Here is a 27,348-nt window from a genome sequence, read left to right on the forward strand (position 1 = left end):
TGGATGGTCGTTCGCAATTTGGCCCCCCAATAACCGCGGCACAAAGTAGCCAATTTATAATCCCCTGCCCCTCTTCCCAACGCTGGATACTTTTATCAACGTACCTGCCCCCTCTGCCTTCTCGATGCAAGCCGTTCGTGTATCCTTTCCTCTGGCGCGTTTCGACCCAACGAACAGACGGCAGTGCGCGCCGATAACGGCCACGACTCGCGAGCAATGGCCCGAGAAATTAAACTTGTCCATTAACTTTTGATCGAACCGCGATCAAGCTCTTCCGCTACTTTCACTGGTTTCTTCGATTTCTACTTCGGAAGTCGATGCAGTTTGCAACTTTCCTTTGGTATAATTATGAAAAACGTTGCGAAAAGATGGAAATATAGGTAAGGGAGAAAATTACAGGATCGTTAAATTTGTATGGAAAGCTTGTCAATGTTTGAATTGTTGTAAATTCTCGAAAAGTGGTTGTACAATAAAGTAAATTTGGGCTTGCAATAGTCGTAAAGTTAAAAAATATTGAAATATTGAATATTTAAATTTTCCAATCCTGGTTAACACGAACGAATAAAATGTACGTGCTTTTCTTCTATCTTGCGGCCAAAATTCACCGATTCTCCATGAATGGCAATTTCGAAGATTACGTGAAACCCAGAAAGGTTTTCCATCTTCCTACGAAGAATGCTCCGAAATTAATTGGACCGCTGTAAGCACCACGAGGGTTCGTACATGGAGGAAGAAAGACTCGCTCGATCGACACGAGGCCTAAGAAAGCCCATGCATCAAGGATCGATCGAAGCAGTCATTCACGAGCGAACGTTTTACGAGCGTAATAGTCCACCCTTAATGGACGATGGATCAAAAAATTTATCGCGCGCGAAAGCTCGGTAACCGACTGGCAATTAGCGACCGGTCGTTCCGGTGAAATACAAGCGAGTCGTTCATGGGAATGTCCAGGGTGGCAACACCCGAGAATCTTCTCTCGCAACAAAGTAACATTATAGGTATTAATGTTACTTTGTAATTAAAGAGAAATATTTGGATGTAAAATAGAGTGAATCTATTAGATTCAAAGATACAGATATAATCGATCAAGTTAACTTAACAAGTTAATAATCAAGTAAAATAATATCTTAACCTGTTAATTAATATATTTCAACCAGAAGGTCCTACTTCGTTTCGCAGAAGTAAAACTGGATAAAAATAAGGCAATTTCAAGGTTAGATCAATTTTTATTTCTGTATGAAAGAAAAGCGATTCGTTTTCTTTTAAATCGTCATGCACATTAAAGAAATATCCAAAGATACCGATCGAAACTAGATTCAATTTCACTTGGACGTTTTTCAAGAGTTTGTCATCTCCTCTGGGAAAAAAGTCGACACCTAAAAAGGATCCAAAGTTTGCGTCCCTCCGCGACGCACAGAGCTCTGATGCCCATCAAGGATTAGAACGAACTGCGAAATTCCCAAGGGTGGGAAGGGGAGATGGGTTCTACGAAGCATTCTACGAAGTTTCTACGTCAACCATCGACGGATGGATCTCCGATTACGACACGCGGCGTACTGTATAATTGAGCAGGTGTTGTGAACAGACCAGACGTGGGTAACGAGAAGCGCACCCCTTGTGCTTGGCTCTCGGGAGATGATCGACAAGCAGTTTTTCCTTGCTTTCCTGTGAAAGCGGACGCTTCTGTTGACTTAGGTCCGTTGCACACGAGCATCATTTTTGCAGTCACGTCAATTTGACGCCGTGCTTTTCCCTTCAATTATTTTTGCATGTTACAAAAACTACGAACGCCAATTTATAGTTCAGGATTCGGTACACAGTCTTTTTATTATCTACACGACTTTTTATTACCTGCTATAAACTAAACGAGGAAGAAAACATTGTGTTCATTCATAATGGTGTTAGGTGCTTTCTTAAAAGGACGTTCAGTACATTTAAGAGAGGACGAATTCGTAAATATCTATCGGTATAATTCAACGAACTGTAACAAAGATAGGGATGATATAAAAATTGATATGATAAAATTAGTTGTATCGTGGCTTGATATATTCACAGCTTATTTTTGTCTCGTTAGTAACGAATTGCTGCATAAAGATTATACTCGTATCAGAAATCTGCACGCCTGATAAAAAGATTACTTCGTCTTAATTGATTTTGGACGAAGCAATGTATTTTATAAGCTTACGAAAAAGTTATTTACGCAACAGACTTTGACAACTAATGATCGAATATAATTTTCGGAATTTTCCGTTCTTAAGCTTTTACGTTCTCTTCTGACACAGCACTGAATTACTTCGAGTTACGATATTTTTAACATACTTGTACGATACCGTAGCAGAACGCAACTTAATACGATTTCATAAGCAGCGATCCTTAAAATAGCTAAATCACCCTCTCGTAGCTTTCTATCGCGTTCAATTTTCTTTTATATATTGGTCCTTAATACTTCACGAATCATTATTTGATCGACTCTACTTGGGTTACCCAGTTTCCTTGCAATTTCCTTTCAGAACCAGTCGCCTCGAGATAAATGTATAATCTCTCCTAATCCAATTTACCCTATCTCCACATCCGTCCTCTCTTCCAGCTTGTCTCTCTATCTGCCAAGCGAAAACTCTCCGCCCTCTAGAGCAGTCTCTGCGACGTCATTCTGGACCGTTTAATTATTATCAACCCCCGTTGGCTGGCAGGCCGAGTGACGGATGGATTTTCGTTTATATGACGCGCGACGTGGCGTGTAATTAACTGGCGGCCAATTATAGACACCGGGCACCGCGGTTTTTAACGTGATCTCGTGACGGCCGTCGGTTGCTTGTCGCGATATTCCTCCATCCCTCCTTCTGTCTCGCTCCACTGCTGCTGCTGCTGCTGCTGCTGCTACTGCCGTTGCTAAGGTTAGACGAGCCAGTTGAGAAGAGTACAAGGTGGATCGAACTCACGCCCGTCGAAAATGTCGATAACATGTTGGCTTAAGATTCAAAGACAGAGAAATAGACCTTCAGGATCGAAATTAACGCGTAAGATGACACGTTCGGATTCGCGAAGAGAGGATTGGAAATATCGGAGATTGGAATTAAAGTGGATGTGATGGAACAGAGAAATAATGCAACACGAGAAATTTCAATGAATTTTTTTTCTTTTTTTTTTCATTTCGCTTCATTTCACCATTATCTTTAGGATAATGGCATTAAAAAATGTTTATTAATATAATATGTATACTTTCCTTAAAATCATTCATACTCGTATTCTCATAGCGTAATAATCATAATAATATATATAATCATTATAATAATATATATATATCTATATTTATTTATATATATATATTATGTATATGTATTTCGCATATAGAGAATAGTCAATTACATAGTAAGTTTCCGTAGGTTTTTTTCCTGTTGTATTACCATTATCATTATCATTATTATTATTTTTTTTGTTCATTTACTCTTTAATGTAAGGTATTTCATTACTAAACATATAAAAGCGGTATAAAGCTCGATCCACACACGCTAATTAATATTTCTTCTTTTCTCCGTCGTTTTTTTTTTTCTCATCTTCTTCCTTTGTTTGTCCGTTCTCACCCAAATTCTGATTAATAATTACAAATTGTCGCGTCTCACCACCAGTGTGTTTCTTTTTTATTTTATTTTATGTGTGCTTCTGTCTTCTCCTTTTCTTTCTAAAACGCTTTGTTTCTTTTTCTAATAAATTGCCGTTTCGCGATAATTTCCGTTTATTCTGTTCTCTTCGCGTCTCGCATAACCCATAATCTCATCGCTTAAATATTTCTCGCTTCTCTCCTCTCGCGCATCCCTCATAATACTCTCTCACTCTCACGTTTCTTATTCTTCCGACATTTTGCTTTCCGTTTACTTATTTCCATTAAACCTAGGCGCGCGCGCGACGTAATTCCGCGATGCGTTTTGTCTTAATGCTTACGAACGCACTCGTTTAGAGCGTACTTCGTCGACATCCCTCTCGCTGGTTTCCACCACTTCGCGACTCGTCGATCGAAAATACAATGTACGGATACGTTAGAAGGAGAGAAATAATAATAATAATACAAGGACAGACAGGAGAGGGGAGAAGAAAAGAATACGAAAAGGTTGGAAGGGAAAGAAGAAAGGAAAAGCAATATCCCAATGCTCGATCGAACCACGAAGGGGATGAAACGCGAGACGGACAACGCGTAAGCCCGAAAATAAAATTGCCAGGACCATATTGACCGTGTCCTCCGCTCTGTTTAAGAGCATCGATTAATTAACGCGAACTCGTATTTAGCGCGACGATGACGACGGTATTAAAAAGTAAGGGAGGTTCCTTTCCTCTCTCTCTCTTTCTCTCTCTCTTTCTCTCACTCTCTCTCGCGTTCTCTCTCTCTCTCTCTCTCTCTCTGGTGATCGTGACCCTCGATCTGTCCCTGAAAATTCGGGTCAATGGCCAGTCTAACCGTCGGCAACGTCCTCGAGTAAAATATTAAAAGACTAAAGGCGAGTCGTTTCTTCGAGAAACCTCTCTCCCGCCGTTACTACACGTTCCAACCATTCAACGCATCCAATAGGCCTTCGCTTATATTTTATTTTGTACGTCCCCGATACGCTTAAGTTTCCACGACACTTTTTATTCTCGAATTTGTAATCTCCTCCTCCGCTCCCCCCTCCCTCACATTCTCACGTTACTTCTCTTCTTTTATTCTATTTTGTATATTTTTGTCACTTTAAACGATTCTCTCCCGGTTTACTCTTCCTCTCTTTCTCGAAGAAACGACCCTAACACGTGTTAAGCACTACCTCTCGATCGACACAGTTTATCGATAATATATCTTTTTCAACCGTAAATCATCCTTCGTTACTTTCCGCTTCTTCGTGCGTCTATCTTCCCCCTCGAAATCGCTGGCGGGCGCACCGGTTTGATTCGCTACCTTTTTTCTTTTTTCATACAATCTTTTCTCTTTTCTTTTCATTCTCACTCGACGACCCACGATATTCAACCGCCGTGGATCAACCCGTTCGCCCTCTTCCTGTTGGAGAGAACGTATCCTCGACGGTTTCCAGTAATGTGAATCGTGTTCGACCGTGGCTGCTGCTTTCTTAATCCCTCGGTTTTACACGACCCTTTCCCGTTTCTTTAATCGCGAGCGAATTCTTCGCGAACGATCCCAACGCCCAGCGTCGAGAATGCACTATCGACGAAGCAATTCCTCTCGAGAACCCTTTTTTCGCGTCGCGTCGAGAGCACGTTCGTCCCCTTTACAAGTTTCCAGCTACGATTCGATACTCGTCATCGATATTTCACACCATATTCCGTTACGCCAGCTGAGCTTTACACGCTTCATAGACGAAGATCTTAGTCGTCCCTGATACGACGATTGGTCTCGCGATATTTGTTAATTACACAAGGTTAGTTGAACATAATTTCTCTGTAAATGTAAAATTTCTTTATTTAAAGTTTAATCTTTTGCATCCGAAATAACAAATTTTTTTGGTTAACGCAACCGATGCATACAATTATTAAGCATGAATTTTGTATTCGAACATATTTCTGTATGTTCTATTCTTCGAAAGAAATCAAACGTTGTACAACCAAGCAAACAAATATGCAGTGCGGCTCGAAGGATTTCTCGTAATTTTGCTTGTTCAAGTAATCACTTGAACGATTCTTTCTGAGAAGATATCACACTTGAAAATATTATAAAGTATAATTATATATTAATACACTGATATAAATGTACATACGTAGATGATAGAAACTACTATTTCTTGAGCATAATTTCCCTTATGCAAAGTGTTTATTTTCACCCTAAAAGTAACATAGAAATCATTGTTTTTGTTCGAATTAAAATTTAAATCAAATAAGCTGCGAGTTTCTTTACAAAATTTACAAAAGAAGCTGGAAATCTTTTTAAAATACAAGTAACGCAGAAATCGTTGTCTGTTGTTGTTTCGCGAGATCGAAAATCATCGTTCTTCTTCCGAAGATAGTAAAAGTTCGAAATATCTAGTAACCGGTCACCGACCGCCCGCCAGCTAAAGGTACAGCGTAGTATCTAATAACACCCGAGTTAGACTCTCGCCCTCAAGCCAACCAAACAAATATAGTTCGCATACAATTATTACAATACGAATTCTTAAATATCAACTCTTATACTCTAACGATAGAATGATAATAATAGGGTTGTGTCTCGGCTGAGAGAGACGGCCGGGGCTCTCGAAGCGCCCCGGAAACCGTCGCCGGCTATGCATGTGTGTACGTTTTTCACTGTGTACGCTACATAATAGTTTTCTTTCTTTCTAACATATACCGCTTTGTTTTGCTCTCCTTTTACTTCACGCTTTTCTTTGCTATTTCTTTTTTCTCGTCTTCAGCGCAATCGACGGATGTTCATCGCTGTGAAAACGAAAGTACGTGTTTCACAGGCAGGATAACGATCACTGTTATCCGGATGTTGTGCGATAACCGTCGAATATTCGCGGTGAATGAGAACAGAGCATTCTCACAATTGTCGATAGTGATTTGATCGAAACATTGACAGACTATGACCGTTTGCAACTACTATGAAGCTGTCGAGATCGGTAAAGATGATTTTACGACACCGTCCGGTGTGCTTTAATTGCTAATTATTTAGTGAAACATTTCGTTAATCGAGTCATTCAGAAGCTATACTGATCGACCAACATCATAAAAGTTCGTGGACTTTTACGTCGCAAATACTTTTTAAAAATTATTTTAAAATTTACTCTGTTCTATTAAGTAAAATGATGAAAGATAGCACGGTGTTGCTTTTTTATCTCTCTTTTCTTCTTTTTAAAGTGGCACTTGATAAAGTTGTCGAATTTGTTAAAGGTGTAGTCAATCAGTTTATCTTCTGAGAAATTCAATTCCGAATAAGTTGAAATTACGATGCGATTAATATCAGTATGAAAGAATGTTGTGGTAAAATCGTTTGTTATAAATTCCTCTGTATCGAGGTAAAAGGGGTAATTGGACTGTGATAAGGATAAATATTGCTGAATGTAGATAAATAGGATTCGTTGCAAATTCCATTATTAGTGGAAGTTGTCTATCTTAAGTGTTTATCTAGAAAATATGTATCTGAATAGGATTCAAAGCGGAAGTTCCATTAGCGCTGCTGCCTGAACTCTCAATAAGATCGATTCCAGGAGCAGACAAAAGAAAAGACACTTTGAAAATTTTTCCAAGATCTCGAGCCTAAAGAAGTTTCCTATCTGCTGGTTTTAGCGTTGTGTACCGATGCTTTTCCGAAAAATGGCCAACGTGGATACCACGTGTAGTAAAGTTAATACCTGAATATTCCCTTTATCGAAAGCTCAGTCGACTTTTTAGACAGAATATATATCGAACTGGATTTACACGAAGTGATCGTCGATCAAGAACGTTGCGCGCAAAATGTTCCAATCGAAGTTCCAATTTCTTTGTATAGAAAATTTTACAAATTTCCCTCTTCGGGATATTATGCTCGACAGACGACGCGATTCCTAACGCTAATTACATCTATTTCTGCCATATTTTCTACCACTACGCTTCTACTTCTACCGTTCCTATCTTCTACCATCGAAATTCTCCTTTGTTATTCTATTCTTTTCTCCTCCTTTTTTTTTGGTTGTTTTTTGGAGCACTTTTGAATAGATTTTTATCAAAAATATATTTCGTATACGAGTGTATACGTAGTCTCTTTACACGCGACGTCGATCGTCCACCCGACTCTCGAGTAAATTCTTACGGATATTCGAACTATCAAGGAATTCTTGAACGTTCGGATATGGAGTGGTCGGGCCAACGTTGTTCGCCGCAATTCGTCAATTTCCTTCGTCGTAATTTTGTTTCTCTTTAATTAATAAATACATCGTCGGTCGAGCAAGCATATTTTCCGCGTATTATTAGAATTCTGTAATTTGACTTCCACACGATTCTTGATCCAAACGACCTGCCCTTCGACATATTTTTCTACGATTATTTAGCTCATCTACTAAAGATCAGTCTGATAAATCGGAGATATAAAAAGGCGTCGAAAAAACGCGGCGAAATGCGTCATAAAAATCGAAGGCTGGAACAATTATGTTTCTCGAGTCTTATTGGTCGGCAGTTGGGCGCGTGGACCACCGCAAGCTGTCCCTCGAGTCTTCGTGCCCGCTCACGAGGTTGGAGTTTATTCGCCACATTGTGATCAAAGCATCCTTCGTGTTTCTCATTTTATTTGACCAAAAGCCGCGATTTCGTCGAAATAAAATGCAGCAAGAGTACACATTCACATCGTCGACTATCTTGCTGCTCCAACGAAAACAATTATACGAAAAATTTTGTGTTTTCGGAGTTTGATCAGGCCAGACAGCTTATCGCTCTGCTTCCTCGATACAGCGAGAATTTGCTCGAAAGACAAACTACATGTCCACGTTTGTTTCTTTTGCTTCCATTCGTTTTATTGCTAAATTGGTAGAAAATACGACCGAGCAAGTCGCACGGGATTACTCGTGATTCTGCAACTGTATCGGTGTGAAAAGGGAATCGCAATTGGTTAAAAATTGTCGGTCAGTAAAGTAGACGTTGACTGATGCATGTATATGAACAACTGGTGCATGAATTTACGTGTACGTGTGTTGTTTGCTTGTTGATTAATCGTATATCGTTAAAGTTCGTACGATTACGTGTGTAGTTAAGAACTATTTACAGACTCTCGTGAGAATAATACGCCCCGAGCAGGCGAAAAGGAGACACACCTATAGAAAAACGCTCACCTATAGAGAACAGAGCGTTCTTCTCCGAATAGATAGAGCAAGATTAAAAATCGGAAACGTTCGTGTTTTTATATCCCTACGGAGCGGAGCTGCATGCAAATAGACACACCGAATTCTAGCTACGATTATCGAGTTCGTCATCCTCGAAGCTTGCTTTCCCTATACACACGACTATAGACCATCCTGTCGTTTCGATGCACACTGTCCTTCCTTCTATACGCGGTGACATTACCGTGTACCAATCTCACTTAAGACACAAGCCTGGTAGATCGTTCCGAGAGAATTTCGCGAAACCGGCTACCATCGTATCTCTTCCCCCGTGGTTGTGTTGCCTGTTTTTTCTTTTTTTCTTTCTTTCTATCTTTCTTTTTTTCGTTTCCCAAACCGTGGGGGACGAAGACGTTCGAAACTTGCTTCGTACGTCGCAGGGATTGAGAATTACGTTGGCCCTGGAAACCTTCGAGTTGGGTTCAAGTTTTCGATATTTCCAGCCGCTTGACCTCTCTCCTCGCTTTCTCGAGAGCGTCGTCGCTAGACTTTTTACTTCGTCTCGGGACATCGTCGTGGGATTCTTTTTCAAGTTTGAATTGTGACGAGGGAAATCCCAATTTCTCGGTATTCTAATGTCCTCGCGGTCTGATACATCGGTTTCGATAATACGTTATAGATCGAACAATTTCTGATATTTTGCATCATTTTGCAGTCTTTGGTTTCGGATAGATCGCCGTATGCAAGTTGGAAGAAACTCGGTTCCCATGGCGCGCGTAACGAGCAATCCCTGGGACGCCATACCTGAGAGAATTCGGGCTAAATCGAGATAAATCGGGCGAAGCCGCGCCTTAAGTGCTAATGGCAGTCTAGATCGTTAACGTACAGGTATGCGTATGCTCGTTAAGTGTATACAATAATATATGTTATACGTATCGTACCTCGTTTAATACGTAACACGTTTGAAATAAGACCTAACTCTAGATAAGTATACGGTACATACACCATATAATATAATAGATCATTTGTTAATTTTAGATCGTCGTAATATACTCATACCACCAGGGGAAAACATCGTTAAACGTTTACTCTCTTCCTCTTAATATTACCTTTTCCTTTTCTCGTTACGCATTCTCACATTTCTTTCGCTCTCTCACGCCGTATTAATTTTCACTCGACCAAGCATACCGATTTCCTCCGCCCTTTCTCGTAAACTCACACACGCAAATTCTCATTTACACTAATCTACGATCGATCTGACGGTCACTCGTTTCTCTTCTGTCTCGCGTCGTCTTCCTTGTTGCTGCTTCCTTGCGTCAATATTCCATTCGTCGCTCGAATATAATTACTTTTGTTAGAAAAATTTGTACTCTCATAGGGGAGGTATAGAGAAGACCTCGGACTCTGTCTCTCGCCGAATCGAATTCCGAGCAATTTTCACTGTGAATCCTCTCATCGATAAACGATTATCGATCGACGCGGTAGCTCTGCCAGATTTTTCAACTCGTCGATATCCACTTCAAACCGCTCGAATATCGGTAAATTAGCTCCGAATTCATTGAGCGGGAGACAGCCAGGTCGACCAAACGAAACGCTCCTCCGTTGCCACGGCCGACCACGAAGAACGAGGACCATCATTGCAAGAACGTGGCGTTCAATTAAAGCTCACAATCGCGGACCAGCATATTCTTTTATTCATTGTCCTGCCGTATAAACGGACGAATCCCTTTTTTCGCTTCTCCGTTTCCGTTCTTCGCGATAAAAAGGAAAACAGCTAGTCTTTGTTCCCTGTGCTCGCGAGTCCAGGCTTTTCCTTTTCTCTTTTATTTCTTTTTTTTTTTTCTTTTTTCCTCCATTTGCACAGCACTCGAGACGTCTGCCAATTAAATTAAATAGTGTCGAGGAAGGATGGACGAATGCTCCTCGAAGCAACGATTCAAAATAAAAGTATATGTCCCTTCTGTTTTCCGGCTCACAGCTTCCGTCCTTGCGACTCGTGTCTCTTTCTCCGGCGTTCTTCATTTGTAATGCAATGATCGTCACTCTTGAACCAGAGGGAGCGTTTTACACAAAGTGGCTCGAGTCGATGTTTCTCCTCGTGGTCGGCGACCAACGGGCATCAGATTTCGTTTCCCTTCACTCTTTCGCTCGCCATCGTCTCTATATCTTTTCTTTCTCCTCTCTTTCTCCCTCTTTGTTCTCCCGTGTCGAAAAAAAGGTGTAGAACGCGGTGGAACGGAAAGGAAAGCTATAGCGTTGGTCTGTTGGCCAACGAGAATTCGTTCGGACAAGGGCTTCCGGAATACGATTTCGTCAACGGAGCTTTCTATACATATACACAGGTACACGAAAGAATTCGAATACTAATTTTCCACGAAACGTACGTTTGTAATAAATATCTCGTAATTTCTATATACATTGTTCAAATTGGTCTCCAACTTTGCCAATATCGTCGCAGCAATAGCAATGATATTTTAAAATGTCGTGTACAACACACGCGATATAGACGTAAAAAGTTTTGCGGTGAATGATCAAAGACTTTCGTGGGCCAGTGTATACCATTTTTCTCCTTTGTATTTTATTCTTGGCGGGCTGCAAATTCACCGATGGGTTAAGATCCTTTCGTTTTTCACACTCATTCGCCACTCATTCGAGATCGCTGATCACCGCGACGGCGCATTCAAGTCGTTCTCGTCTTTCACTGCTCCTTTCAAGAATAAAATCTTTTCGCTCGATTAAATCGCTTCGACTCGTTCTTTAATTCCAAGCAACGATCGATCGGCCGATTTACAGGATCTTTCTTTCTCTTTTCATCGCTGATTGATTTATCGCGACGTGAACGCGCCGACGTTTTTCAGCTATTCGCAAGCTACACGAAGAAATGGGGGATAGCTTCGATCGAGTATTTAATTACTACGAGCAAAGGGTAACCTACGAGTTATGTATACACGAGTCTCGCCGCTTAAAAGCGCCAGGGCTTTTCTCTTCCTCTTCGAGAAAGGATTATCATCTTCGCGAAGGTTGCGCGTGCGATACAGGCAGGTGGGATATCTCGTCTAACCTCTACGATCGAAACAGCAAATAGCGATTATAGTTACGTACGTCTTAATACAATTAACTGCGTGTATATATTGCATTATATATCGAACGCGCGTTAGTTCGAAGGATAATCGATCGAAACGTCGTTACGATTGCTTCTTCCTTCGTCGAAGATTTCCTTGGGAAAGTCTCGCGTAAATTTCATCTTTCTTTCTTATATATCCGATCATTTATCGTGTTTAAGCCAACGAGATTCGATCAAATTTCTCGTTTACGAATAATAGAAACTGTTAACGTTCTTTATTCCATTTTTGTCCTTAACGAGAAACCAAAAGAAAGAAACGAACCGCGATTGATTCTTTCGCCACTGTTTCATCGTTTATCACCGTCTTAAGCACATTATAAATAAAAAGCGATCTGTTCTAAAGAGTCTGACGATTGAATGTAACAAACAAAATTAAAAATGACAAACGTTTAAAAGACACGACGATAACGACGAATACCAGAAAGACCTTAATACGCGAGACATCCTAATCTCTGGAGGTAGAAGTTTCGTACGACGCATGACCGCGCTCTTCCTTATACATTTCACGTACATCGATACAGAAATATTCCCGTCAACGAGACAGCGAGCTTACCCTGACAGACAAACGCACTGAGTCCGATAGAAGAATTTCGTACAAGCCTTAAACGTTAAGAATGGTGTATCGCTTTCGAATACCACGTAGCCAATCATGGATCTCCGAAGCGTCTTTTTCTCTCGAGTCACTTCACCCCGTTTAAAAATCGAAATCTTTACTCGATACTTGAATATGTCGATAGTATAAAAAAGTTTAGCGACGAAAGAAAGAGGACAGTAGAGGCAACAGGACTAAATTGAAACGACTCGTTAGAATATTTTCGTGAAAATCGCTCGAGAGAAACACACGCTTCGTGGAAAAATGTTTTCTTTTTTTAACCACTACGAACGAGTCTTCTAGACGTTGATTTCCGATGGAGCGGCAATTTTACGAATCTCGCATCTCTCTTTCTTTCCCTCCTCTTCTCAATTTCCTCAATTTTCCATGCCTCGACAAGTCTTCGTCCCATTTTATCCCTTTTCTCCTTCACTTTCTTTCCTCTTCGTTATCCTTGCTTTGAAGCACCCTCTGTCAGTTGTCCCGTTTGGTCCGCACTACCAGCATTGATTATTTTGTTGCTTTCGCAATGCACAAGAATGCTTGTGTTTTACTATGATTTCTTATTACTCGTTTTTTTTTTTTAACATTTTTTCCTCCTTCGCCATACTTCCTTTTTCCTGATTTTAGATCCGTCTTTCCATTCCTTTCCTATATGCCCTCCGATCGGTCACTCCCCTCCTTCCGGCCTTCACGTTACTTTACAATCGACATTAATTAACGAATTAATTAGTACAAGCTAAACACGCGTTAGAAGAATTATACAACTAGAAGAAAACGCGGGCTTCGCGATTGGTACTCGTTTTTCCACAGAATTCGTTCAACTTCATTCTTCTTTCTCCCTCACTCTCTCTCTCTCTCTCTTTTTCTCGCCACGAAATACGCATTGTGCTTTTTTTCGTATTATCCTTCGTTCAATTTCAGAATGAATTCGGTGAGTTATTCGACTCGAGGAGCATAAGCGTGTTAACTGTTTCTAATTTCTTGAAGAAATACGCGAATTCGATGGTCGTTTCTCCTCTTCGCCACCCTTTTCCGTTTCAAAGGGAACCTCCTCCTCCTCATCACGCGGACGAATTGAAAAGTTCGATCGCACGTGTGAAAGGGCTAAACAGAGGCGAACACCTCGATCAAAGTTTTTCTCAAAAGATCTCGAAAGCATCTTTCTCGTCTTCTTCTTCTTCTTTCCTGTGGCGTGTCTTTTAACTTCTTTTTAAGAAGATGTTTATCTTTTTTCCTCCCTCCTTGTCAAGTTTCCAACCTTCTTTTTCATTCGTATCTTTTCCTTTCTCCTCTTGTCAACAGCTACTAATTTATGTTACGCGACGCGGTTATACGCTTAAACTAAACTTAACACGAGCTATAAATCCTAGCGCGTTTTAAAAAACGTACGACCCTTTTTGCCCGATCTCGTTTCCTGATCGCCTCGGCGATCGCTTAAAAAAATAGGGTACAAAAATTATTCATCTAAATTTCGAAAGCCTTATCCGAATACTACGCGAAGTTTTTTCGTTTCTTTTTTTTTTTTCTTTTTTACTTTTCTCTCAGAATTTCCTTTTCTTAACCCCCCGCCTAATAAACACAGCCGAATAAAAATGCCCCGACTTCGAATTACGATTCACTGTAACCAAAAATCGTTACGAGATCCTCGATCACACGCGATGACATTTATCGATTATTCGATTTGACGAATCTTGTTTCTTTTCGAAATACGTATAAAAAAGACTACCCTAAACACGACACGTAGATTATGGTAATTATTACAATTTTTTCTCACCGATATAAAAAAAGGAGATTGCTTATCGTTTTCACGCGGAAGACTCTCCGCCCTCTCGCTTCTCTCTTCTTTTCTGTCCATCGTCGTATTCTTTTAAATGACTTTCCTCAATGACCGATAGAAAAACGCCGAGTATCCTATGAAACGAGCTCGCTCTTCGGATCCACGCGACTATCCGCGCGCGTAAAAACGGAACGACTGAAAGGAAACAAAAAATACACGTCGCTGAATTGGTGTCGATATTCCACGGTGATATTTCCGCACTGTCGCCTCTCTTTCTCTCTCTTCTTCTTACAACCGAGTGCAAAATGTATGTCGCAGTCTTACACACGCAAGGTGTCGTGACGTATACGCTGGAAAAACCGTATTACAAATACACACGTGCAAGCTTACGCTTGGTGTTTCGTGTCACTCTGAAAATTTCACTCGTGTCAGCTTCACGCTTAAAATCTTCAATTGCCGATTTGAAGAAAAAGCGATGTTCTCTTCGATATTTATTCTCTCCGCCTCGACTCTGCTACTTTATTGCGATTCTACGGCTCTACGATTAAGAACAAATTACGAATTATCATCGAAAACATCGATCACGATCGAGGAGAGAATTTTCAGAGTATTTCTCTACGTTGGTGCGAAGAACTCTGCCGAGAGGACTATACTTAGAGACACGGCAGAAGAAAGTACTACTAACAAGGGAATTGGTTAGCGATACACACGATTACATACATGTATATACGTAAGACTATATGTATACACACACAGAGTAAAACGCGATTAAATGTACGTAGGGGAAGGGAGTAGTAGGTGATTATAGCACATCCACACGCCATTCAGACACATTGGTTTACCCCTTGAGGAAATTGCCTGTAAACGGGTTTCGATACTTCGGGGCGGCCTACCAACTAACGATTAATTACGCGTCTCCACTGTGAAAGCTTAATTACGATCGTTGCACGCGCGTATCCATTATCTTGCTTCATCCAAATATCTCTTCACCTTTCTTGCTCGTGCTTTTCCGCACCTTCGTCTCGTTCCTCGAGTGTCCATTGGAGAAAAGCAAACTTTCAAAAAAAAAAAGCGAGAATATCCTTGCGTCGTTGTATCCGTGTAATAGAATACAAGAACCGTTATAGATAGAGTCTTGGAGTCGTGGATTTCAAAGAAATCTCATTCTCGATGCAAGAGTTTGTATTCGAAGATTTTCTCCCTTTTTAAATACACCCAGCTTCCAGAAGACACTCGAGGGGGACATTAGCGCGGAACGGTGGCACGAGGGTAAAAATTGAACGCCAGTCACTAGTCCTGAATCGAGAGGATCTAGATGAAGACGCCATAACGCAAAGAATGGAAAACGAAAACGAAGCGAAAATTGAACCGTCGTTCGCGACGAGTAATAGAAGCCGTGTACGAGTTTATGTATCTGTACGTGTATATGTATTTTCTGTGTTCTTTCGTTCTCTCTTCTCTATGGAATTTTTCGTTGCTTTCATTCCCACCATAACGAGACTCATTCACTCTCTTGCTCTCTCTTTGCGATCGATTGGATCACGGCTCGTAAAAACCGGGCCATCCGCGTGCGGTGGCTGAAACAAAACGAAAACACCGGTGAAAGGGAATAAATGGAAACTGGGAGGACCAACGACGATTCGAACGAACGAACGGAACGAAGGTGAAACGCGAAGAGCCGTGAACCAATTGTCTACGCAGCTACACGTCGATTAACTCATCGATCCTCCATCCGCGATATCGATTTGCATATCCACCTTTCTCTCTCTCTCTTTCTGTCTCTCTTTTTTCTGTTTTGCGTTTTCATTCGTTTGCTCCATCTCGTTCTTAGAAGAAACCGCGAAATGTCGAAACCTCTGTCCTCTGAATTTTTAAGCTTTTTAATTATTTCCTTTATTTTTATTTTATTTCGTTCTCTTCGTGTAAAAGGTATATTGTACAATATGTCGATACCTTTGATCATTTTTTTCAAAGTTATAGCTTATATGATCTCTTTCATTCCTTTTTCTTTTCCTTTTTTTTTTTTTTTATTTTAAAACAAGAGGAAGCAAACGAGAAGCAGGTGTTATAGGTTAAATAACAACATTATGTTCCTATGTACATTTGTACCTTAGCCAACCTATCTCCAATCGACTCGATAATGGCCGGGCTCCCAGGATTAGTGAACTTTCAGGTCTTTCCGAGCTCCTTCCGAGATTCGTCTACAGGGGGGAAACACCAGCTTCTTGAGAAATTACCTTCACGATATACATATATATTCGTTACAGGGCCAAAGAAGAGAATGCTCGATATACGTTTTTCCTTTTTGTGGTTGAGCAAATTTGGACTGTAGGTTCAAGAAGTTGTTCGCAAAAGCTTTGAAAAGTGATATTTCCAACAGCAACCCGTTCAACGTGATTTGGCACCCGATATACACGCTTCCACCACCGTATGACATATTCCGTCGGTTCACCGTGAAAAATCGTAGATCCCGCTCGATTCGCTGGGAGCCCGGTTCTTTCTTAGAGTGTGAAAGACAGCCGGTGTGTGTATTATTTGCGTGGTCGGCGATCGTCGGCCTTGCCTCCCGATCAACCTCTCGATATAAAAATCTTTCTCTAAAAAACGCGCCAAAGAATTCTTTTCACTGGGACACGTCCGTGACTGGACGAAAGAGGGGGTGTGTGGGTTGTTTCAAATAGGTACGTCGTGTAATCTCTCGAGAAGTAAAAAAACCTTCCTCTTTTCATCTTTCGATCTCTCCTCTCTGTCTCCCCACATTCTTTTTTTAATCCTCTCTTCTTTCTACTTTTCCTAAGCCCTCGTTATTTCGATAATAAACTTTCTTTCTCTCTCGCTTTTTTTCTCTTTTTTTCTTTTTCTTTTTTCTTTTTTTTTTTTGTAAGGATCAACGGTAGGATTATTATAATCGCGTCGAGAGACAAGGCGCGAAGAACAGGGTCAACGTAAACGCCGTCCGCGAGAAAAAACAAAATCGCTCTCCAGTAGCGCACTCGATAAAATTTCTTCGTCGTCCGTAACACGTTTCAGTATTATAACAACACCATATTTTTGGGCAATGTACATTTTAAATTACACGCATCAATTACAGGAGATCTCCATGGCATAATCAATCTTTTTTTATCTTCTTCATTTTCCCTAATACGCGCTCTCTCTTTCTCTCTCTCTCTCGCTCGCTCTCTCTCTCTCTCTCTTTCTCTTTCTTTCACTCTCGCTCATTGTTCTCTTCTCATCGTCGTGTTGGGCGTGGAAAAAACAGTGGCCTCTGAATCAGCGTTTGCAAAAAGGGAGGGAGTGAGATTTATAATCTGTCAAACTTAATCGGGGCTCGACACACGCGAAACCGAAAGGATTTTTTCCACAGGGGGAGGATTATGTATAACCAATCGCGTCTTCCTTGCTTGTCTTTCTCATCTCGATTCGGTTTCCCCGGATCATGGAACGACGCCCTTCCGGTTCCACGTTCGCGTTAATATTATCTTTTTTTCCTCTCTATCTTTCTCACTTTGTACGTCTTTCGATAAGGTCGCGTTCTGTCGATAGACAAGTGGCGCGATTCGGTTAAATGCTTCTTTTTCTTCTCCTCTTTCCAGTTTTTTTTTTTTTTTTTTATTTTCTTTATCTCTCCATTTAATGTTCAACCCTCTCTCACACTGCATTCTCGTCGTGCATCGAATCGCTCAACGTCTTTCGCTCTCGTTCGTTCTGCTCTCATTCATACCTTCGCTCTTTCCACGTTTCTGCGCCTGAAAATAACCGGGTTGGAAAACGAGAAAAACGCTCGACCCCGCGGGCACGTCGATCAAACTTTGACCAACATCTTTTACAACCCGATGGACGATACACAACGCGCCTTCTAATAATTTAATTAATAACTTGAGGTAATTAAGGTATCCGTAGTTTTTCATCAATCTCGCCGCCTTACTTCGATCAATTTCGAAGAAAAACCTTCAGAGACGTACCCGCGACTCTCGCGACTAAAACTAGACGCCAGACGAATGTTCATAGTCGATGGAACCTAATTTAGAAACACGTGTTAAATGGTACCTAAATGTCGAACAATCACGATCGAGCCGTGGCGCGTTCGGCTCAATGGACAACAGGATCGCCAAACGAAAATCAAAGAGAAAAAATAAGATAGAAAGGAGAATCGTATTATTCTCTGCACAATGGACTCATCGATCTGTCGTTCGCGAACGGAGCGGCAAAGTAAAGAAAAATCAATCACCGTACAGATTCGAGATGCTGAACGACCTTGAAATTCTCGCGACAGCTGCCGCGTCGTTCGTTCGTCGCTATGATTGCAAACTAATTAAAAATATCTCTAAGAAACCTACGATGCGATAGCGATAAATCGTACTCGACTACGAGCGATCATCGACGCCGGGGAAACGGACGTCGTCGTACGATGAGTCGAGGAATAAATCAAAGGAGTAGTACATCTCGTTGTAGACCTACATATTATTCTATGCAGAAGCGAAAATTAAATGAAATCTGCTCGGAAGAAAACTAAAGCGATACGGCTACTATCTTTAAACGATTGGAAAAAAGTGTTCAAAGATGTGTCGATGGATCGTCGTTCACTGTTTTATTCCAATCGTTCGGTACAATAAATCAAGCGTTCTATTTAATCGCGACTCGACGCTGGAGGGCGTCGATTTCTTGTATCGATCACAAAAAAGTATCACCATTTCGCGTGCACCCCTTTCTACCCCGTGTGTCTTCCGTACGACTTCGCACAATATTCCTTCCTAACTTAAAAGCAACTCGTACCCAACGGTGGTAAAAAAATAAAATTGTTAAATTAAAAGGACTTTCGCGAGGACCACTGAATCGGGCAACTAACAGTTGCAACGAAACGTCAATTAATTGGTTGCCCGTTTAAACGAAGAACGGGAGTGTGAAACGTAGGGATTTCAAGGAATCGAAAATATCTCGACGGATTAAAAAAAAAAAAAGGGGGTGGTCGCACGGAAGGACTCTCGACGTCGCCTCGGCAGAAAGGGGAATGAAATTAAAAATGGACTAACGAGCGAGCCGGTGTGCTCGATGAAACGTTAACGAGGAGGCGCTGTAAGAAAAGCTCGAACGCGTTTCTGATCACGATCCACGCGGCTCGGCGATTTATAATTGCGACTACTGAAAGAACATCACCTGTGTACATTTGTATAAATGTGTATGTACGTGTACTTATGCGGTGGTATATCTGCTGTCCTTGTATATATATATTAGGTGTGTCGTATTGGTTCGCGCGGCGCGCGTATTTGTTCCAGTGTATCGGTATACCTATGTATGCACGTGTGTGCGTGTATGTGTGAGTGGGTGCGTGTATGTCACAGACGTAAAAAAAACCAACTACAGTGAAAGATCGTGTGACGATTTTCTCCCATCAAACACGCACGTTGTTCCCCTATGTGATTCTCTTTAATTTCGATTAAATATCGCGACGTTTCATCTTTCTCAGAACTTTCAATTGTTTTCGTTTCTCTCATCTACTTCTTAGTTTATTATTTCATGTTTTAGAATTTGTATATTATTTCTTTTTCTTTTCTTATTAATTCTCCTTCAGCCGAACCATGGACGATTACAGAGGTACTCTTATTGTCTCTCGTACTTCGTATTTTTCCTGTCGTCTCGTTTGAAAGTACACCGAGAAGATTAAAAAAACAGAAAAAGGAAGAGAAAAACGAAGGATCATCGTGCGTATTTGGTAAATCGCCACTCGATCGTTTCACGCGTCCACCTCTCGTTTCCATATGAAACGTTGTACGTATTTTAATCACTAAATAGATATACAAGACGTGTTTTTTTTTCCTTTATATTCCTAAGGAGAGCCGTACGAGCGCCTCGTACGAGCGATTCCCGCACGCAGACCTCGTACCGCGTTTATTCTGCGTCTTTATACATTTAATATGCGTGAATTCTGTTACCGTAGTGTAATGTCGTTTATGTATATATAATATATCGTCGTTTATGTATACCTATAGTTGTCTAGCACAGCTGTAAAGAGAACCTTACACACTAAGAGACAAAAAACCGATCCTTAAACGTAGAATTCATATATAATATTTCATATTTATTTTCATATATAATATATATATATATACTTCATCTTCTTATTAGATTATTTTAAATCGCGTGAATGTCCGCGTGAAAAAGAACGTCTCGAAGAACAACCGATATATAAATTGCAGGATAAAATTCTTTTTTCTTCTCGTTTCTTTCTCACCACCATTCTTTCTTCTATTCCTCTGTCGAGCTTCCACAAATACGACACAGTAGCCTATCACTAGAACGATTCTCGATCGCTCGACAATACGATTTCTCTTCGCCTTCCGTTTCTTTCGCGTTTCTCTTCTTTTCCTTTTCGCGGAAAATTCGCTCTTCTTCGGTTTCTCTGTTCGATAGAAGACGATACAACGATCTTCTTAATTCCGCTGTTAGAAACGATCGAGAAGAAGAATTCGCGGCATCGAGCGTCGAGCGATAACCGAGTTAGAGCCGAGTCTCTAAAATATTCAACGAAATTCAAGAATATCTCTTTGGGCGTCGACCGGCTGGCCAGCCGACGGGCGAAACGAAGAAAGTTCTCTTAACTAGAATCTGAAAACCGTCGTTTTCCAATAAACTTACATATTTATCGATGATTTCAAAACCTCTCCTCCTTCGTTACATCACCTCTTACCCTTCATAATGACTATATGCTAAACTCTATTCATAGTTCAACCATTCATAACCTCTCTCCTTTAATTCCCATCCTCGAGACCTTCGCAAAAAGAATTTCTTTTCTCGCGTTTGCTTCATTGTTAGCCCCCCCTCCCCCCTTTGTTGTGTATAATTCCCCAACCACATACAACCCTTAATCCCATCCCCTCAACGTGCCATATAGATGTGCTATTCGATTAATTATCATTAGAAGAATCCACGGACACGATTACGACAATCGACAAGACTCAGAGAAACCCGTGAACACGAGCGAAAAACGTTTCTTCTTTCTTCACACTTTGAGACACCTTTGCGGATGGTCTTTCGTTTCGAATAGTCTCGACCGTGTTCACGGACACGTTTCTCTGTTTCACTCGTCGTACTCTTTCTATAAAAACACCGACATAGAAAATCGTTCGCTCGATGAACGTCGCTGTACGAACGGATCGCGGGGGAAGATTCGAATCGTCGCGGCGAAGAACGCTTCATCAGCAGGCAACCGGATTTTCTTTCCTCGATCTTCCAACGATTATTGCATCGGCTAGCCGCGAGAGAAAGAAACAAGTTCCCGGCACGACCAAAGAATTCTCTGCTCCCGGGGTCGCGTGGATCGAGGTAGATTCGTCAATGGGAGAAAAATTGCGTGTAGTTTCGTGTAGTCGAGGAGAAGGCGATCGTCGCGAACGTGCGTCGTTTCCTCCCTACCTGAAACCGCCCTCCGTTCGTCGACGAGCGTCACCGAGCATCGTGCGAAAGTAGAAGATCGTTACAGCGACTTTTACTTGGGGAATAAAAAAGGTTTAGCCTAGCTTTAATGTTTAGCCTTAAGCAACTACAGAGCGAGTGCGTCATTATGCGTCGACGCACCATAGAGAAACTAATCGCGCTCTTACTACCGTCCGTTCCTTTTCTCTATTTATCGTTCTTCCTCCTGTTGCAAGTTGCAGAATATTTTCTCCAAGTTGCTTGCTACGATTCCTCGATGCAGTTTCTTCCCTTAAACATTCTAGATATAGGTACGTCGACGCGTCGAAACTGACGAAATCTTTTTTACAAATCGAATCAGGTGCCTCGAACGGCGCGGTCCTTTTCACGATCGATCGATGCCGACTTTCTTTCAGAGATCGCGTGTAGTTGAACGAGATAGATCGCCAATCGAGTCACATTATTTCGAACGTGGGTTCGTAGCGTTTGTTTCTTCCAATAATTCGTACGAATCGTATAAAAGCGGTAGAATTTGTTTCTTTTAAATTAGTTCCACGTGATAACATATCGTAGCCAATTAGTTGTGCCGACTACTACTTTTATCATTAGATAGCGAGTTACTCAGTTTGTTGAATATCGAGGTTAGTTTACTTTAATTACGTTCTTCGTCTATGGGTCTGCGTATCTAAAGTTGAGAATCATAATGCTGTATCACTGCATTTGCTAGTTGTCATAAAACAACGTTCTGCGTTTATCGTTGTAAAAAGTTCATTATATGTTTCTCGAGTTATGAAACTACACCGTCGCAAGGATGTAAAATTTCGATCGAATTAATTACGAAACTAAAGGAATGACACGTTTAAAAATTGTAACACAAATAATTTTCGACAAACTTACACGTTTCAGCATTTTGTTTTTAATACCCGTACATAGGTACTGAGTGTATTACCTCGTCAAATAATTGAATTACTATGGAACTTTTTATTCGTTTCGTAAGTATAAAAAGAAACAAAAGCATAGCGTGGAATCTTGACCTACGCTACTATGATTCTCGGTTCGGCATTTTAAAAAATTCATCACGAACCAAGAGAAAAGAGATCTCGGTTGATCTTGCGATCTCGATGAAATCTCGAAGACGACGATCGATCGAAGGGACACGCGTTGCGATCGGCTTCTCGCGAAGAGGAATTCCACCACTGTTTCCTTCGTTCCTCCGTCGATCGAGTCGCGATAGGAACTAAAAGTGAGCCGATGAATCTCCCGGTATACGTATCGCAGGGCACCTATGGTGTTCAACGACGCGAACCACGTAGCGAAAATTGAAAACGGTAGGGAGTACAAAAAGTAGGCGCGCTCGCGCGCTTCGTGGCGCGAAGAGAAGTTTCATATTTCTTTCGTTTCGCGCTTTTCACGCTCGAAAGACGCGCGCGGAAAACACGCAGGAACAGAAGGTTCCTAGAACGTGTGCGCGCAGGATCGTCGCACACGCGAGCATGACGCGAGCTTCTCGCGTTTGAACCGAAACGAGGAACGAATCGCACACACGTGTAGCATTTTGTTATTTAGTTATACGTCTAGAATCACTGGGTATGAACAAAGAAGTAATAAAAACGAATATATCAACCACCACAGCTCCGAGATTATTTCTAATTGCTAAAATCGAGCACGAAATTTCTATGTGTGTTTGGGCTATGCTTCGATGTAGCTTTTACGACCATACATGCGTATATCGGTACTTATAAGTCACGGAATATTTGATATATTCGTAGAATACGCGATGAAATCATACAATAAACGCGAATGAACGAAGAACTTTCGGGCAAAATATTTACGAAAAATATTTTGTTTTTTACAAACGAATGTATCAAGAAGATACTTGAACTTGCTATCTAAAATTTGTTCTTATTCGTCCTAGGATTTATTAAGAAAGAAACATCGATTGATTTGAAATCATTCGGAGTATTTTCAAATCAAATTACTGAATTACGAAATTTTAGTTAGTTTCGAATAATGCAAAAAAGAAATTCTTCTTTAGGAACCGTTATAATTACCGATCCAAACGTGACTACCATTTAAAAAATTGGAACTAAAGCTTCCAAAACATAGTTCGCCACGTTTACCTGCGGCTCGTTTCTAAAAAAAAATTCCTCGATTACAAGGTGAAGTTGATGCGTTATCGATGTGTGTAATCCGTGTGTTTTACACGGAAAGCTATAAATTATACTATTTTTTTTTTTGAAGATTTTACATCGAATTTACTTTATCAGAATTGTTTAAAATTAGCAAATATCCTGCGACTTATAAACGAAAGTGTACCCTTGATAACCAGATGAAAAGCGAGGAAGCTAAGAAAATCGGGTTTCGAACAACCGAAAAACATCTATGGGAAAGATTCACAGACTCGCAGTTACTTGTTTTCCTGTTTCCCTTCCATTCTCTCACAATCTTTCTTCCCGCTATTTGGCACTCTGAGAAAAACGTAACGAGAGACGATCCTCCAACAACTCCATCTTCTGCTCTGTTCGTTCCCGTCTGTGTGTGTTTGTCTGTGTCTCTCGACTGCTTAGACGCAAAGAGGCTTGCTCGCGACACGACAAAAGCGAACGATAAAAAGGAAACGAAGAAAACTGAACGAGAAACGCGGTTTCGTTGCGTGGCAAAATCGGACGACGTTGATGATAACGCACTCTTCGGCTCGTCGTATTCGGCTACTCAAAAAAGAAGTGTTCCACGCGGACATAATGTACTTCTTTTCATCCCCGAATACACGTGTGCATTCAGAGAATTAGCGCGTCCTCTTGTACAAATATTCTTATTCCATTCTTCTCTTTTTTTTTCCTTTTTTTCTTTTTTTACTTTTTCCCCTTTTAATCCCTCTACGTCTCTCGTTCTTTCTCGCCCCTTCCACTCGTACACAGAAAACGTTTTCAGCAATTTGTGCACCCCTTTCTCTCCCCCTTCTGGTTCGTTCGCTCTGATCCCACGTCTTACTCTCACTCGCTGATATTCTCATAGATTAAATCGTCGTATAGTGTGTGCTCGGTTAAATGAAGCCCGCCACCGTAACAGCCTCGAACATTTCTCGAACGAACGAAGAAAAGTGAAAGAAAAGCACGTAAAAGACGAAACAACCTTCTTCTCCTTCTTTTTCTCCTTCTTCCTATATATTCTCGCGCTATCAGACGAAGAGAAAAGAATCTCGTGGCGAGATCGAGCAACGAAGACGAGAAAATGGTTCGTGAAAGGCGTCAGGCAACGGGGTTCACGGGGTCCTCGCTAAAAACCTGTACGGGACAATATAGAAATCTCCTAAATATACTTCCCGGCGTACGAATGGATTAAGTATACTTTTAAATCGAAATAACGTAAAGAAGGTACACGATCGACTATACTACCTTGGGAAAACGGTGGGCGGTCTTCTGTTTGTGGGACGGCCGCTATTGATGGACAGCAACGACCAGCATCGCCAGAAAAACGAAGATTTTATTTCTTCTTCTTTTTTTTCTTCGCTCCCTTCTTTCACGCTGTCATCCATTCTCGTATTCTCTCTCTCTCTCTCTCGCTCGCTCGCTCTCTTACAAACGCTCCGTCCTTTCTCGCTTACGTTCTGTACCATTCTTTCACAGGCTTTCACGAACGAACCTGCATATGGCCCGTTCTTCTCTTTTTTCTCTCTCCCTCTCGTTCTCTCCCACTTAATTACGTATTTACACTGGCTACTTCGGGCGCCCATGGCTTTCGACCACCCTTCGGGAGTATTTCCAACGTTGTAAAATTGAAACAAAAGAGGGAGGGAAAAGTATTAGGGGATCGAGGAGAGTAAACGAGGCTGCGTTTTCATCTGTGGTAAACCAGTCGTATGTTTGGAGTTATCGAAAAAGGGAGCGAAATATATAAGGATGAAGTTAAAGGATCGAAATTTAGGGAGAGAGAATGGTCTCGAGGGCGGAAGATCGCTGGGCGCCCGGCCGTTCAACGTGAAAACCCATCGAATGAGTCGTAGATCCTTAAACAAAATCAACATGGCCGCCATAAACGTATAAACTAATAAAATGTAAAAAAAACAACGTTCTCGATTATCTAAGTAACAAACGATAGTTCATTATCTCTTCCCCCTTTTCGTTTCGAAGTGACCATTTTCTTCTTTTTTCTTTTTTTCTTATTTTTTTTCTTTTTTATGTTTGTTTCTTATACATACCTACGTAATATACAGGAAAGTTAGACCATTTTTTTTTCTTTTTCTTTTTAGCGTTCTGCGTATCTCGATCTATACTTATCTGCAATTCGTAATTTTTGTTTCTTCGTTTTCTTCTTCTATCCCTCCAGTTAACGCAATTCAACTATGGGACGCGAGGGACGAATCTTATAAAAAAATCGCTGCTCGATTCGAAACGCGTCAACTGACGATAATCGACGACGTATCGATCTCGTTCGACATTTTTAAACCTAATTGTTCGACTTCCCTAAAGCTAACAAGATTTCCTCGAACGGCTAATTTCCTTTATACATACGCCTATTCTATTCGCTATGATATTTGACTCGCATTTAAATTCGACTAATCGTATCTCTGCCAATAGAACACGAAGAATCATGTAAAGACACGTAAAGACGAACGAAAGAAAAGGAAAATGAAGGAACTTCCCGCGCGTTTTACTAAACGTTGTTTCCTACGCAAACTTTTGCTAACTTAAAGATCAATTCCACCAGAAACGTGCTCCAGTTCTGGGATTTGTTGATTAATCTTACCAATAATACTGACGATAATCCTTGGCTCGAATTCTCGCCAAGAGTTGAAGCTCCGCCGAATCGATCGATACGCCGTCGAGATGCGTTGGTTCCCATGTCGATCGATGGGATGAACTCGTCGTTGTGGCCCAAGTACACGGATTCCCTCGTCCCTCGCATTGAATTAACATAGATAAACCCTACTATATCGACATTGAGAAAGAAAAAAACCTTAAACGTTATCGCTGCTACGGGAACTCGCCGGTAATGACCTTACACGTCCGCTTTATACTCTCGATCTCAGGTTAATCGACATTTCGGCAAGATCCTGACACGTTCGTACGCAACATAAGAGAAAATCATTTTCTTGACTCGCTCGATTGATAACTGGAAACACATTGGCAATGTTCCCGAAAATCGGAACGCTCGAATGAAAAACTAAAAATTGATCGTTTCTTGTAAAAACAGAAAAGAAAACTCGTTCTTGCCGAGAAAAAATGAATAAAAGAGCGTAGAAAAAGCGAAGTGCCGAGCCTGAGATTTTTCACGCTCTTGTTGCTTTCTTCTCGCATTTTTCGTCTTCTTCTCCTTCTTCTTCTTCTTTTCTTCTTCGTCGTCGTTATCTTCTTCAGGTGGATGATAATCGTTTACAGGAAAGAATTAAAACGATCTGACGAGCGTGGGGGGGGGGGATGATCTAGAGCAAGGTCGCCCGGAGCAGGGAGATCAGTGGATCGAAGAAGAGGGGACACGGGTCAGTCGCGATGCTTCGACGCCGGTTAGCTAAGTTCCCTAATGGTTACGGCCACTGGCTATAAAGCTGAAACTGCTCGCGGGTGAAGCAGATCGAGAGCGGTTTTACGAAGTGGGCGTCCACGGCTCGGCAATGCGGACACGCGAATACGCGGCTGTAGTCCGAGTAGAAATTGAGCCGCTGGTGCGGATAGATCAGTGGCTTCTGGCAGCTGTTGCACTG

At 41.2% G+C, this 27,348-nt stretch overlaps 1 protein-coding gene across 5 annotated transcripts in view; it reads right to left on the bottom strand.

Annotated features, from left to right (window-relative positions):
* Positions 1-3,562: 3,562 nt before the first annotated feature.
* Positions 3,563-27,348, bottom strand: part of heca (hdc homolog, cell cycle regulator) — a 167,710-nt gene continuing 143,924 nt past the window's right edge. For 4 of the 5 annotated variants that reach the window (XM_033347672.2, XM_033347674.2, XM_033347673.2 and 1 more), the window contains one exon: positions 3,563-27,345. In XM_033347672.2, the coding sequence (XP_033203563.1) occupies positions 27,172-27,345 (174 nt within the window). In that variant the 3' untranslated portion in view covers positions 3,563-27,171. The remainder of the gene's footprint in view (positions 27,346-27,348) is intronic. The other variant, XR_004465685.2, reaches the window with a different exon arrangement.

The sequence above is a fragment of the Bombus vancouverensis genome, chromosome 15, assembly GCF_051014615.1.
Source record: "Bombus vancouverensis nearcticus chromosome 15, iyBomVanc1_principal, whole genome shotgun sequence".
NCBI lineage: Eukaryota > Metazoa > Arthropoda > Insecta > Hymenoptera > Apidae > Bombus > Bombus vancouverensis.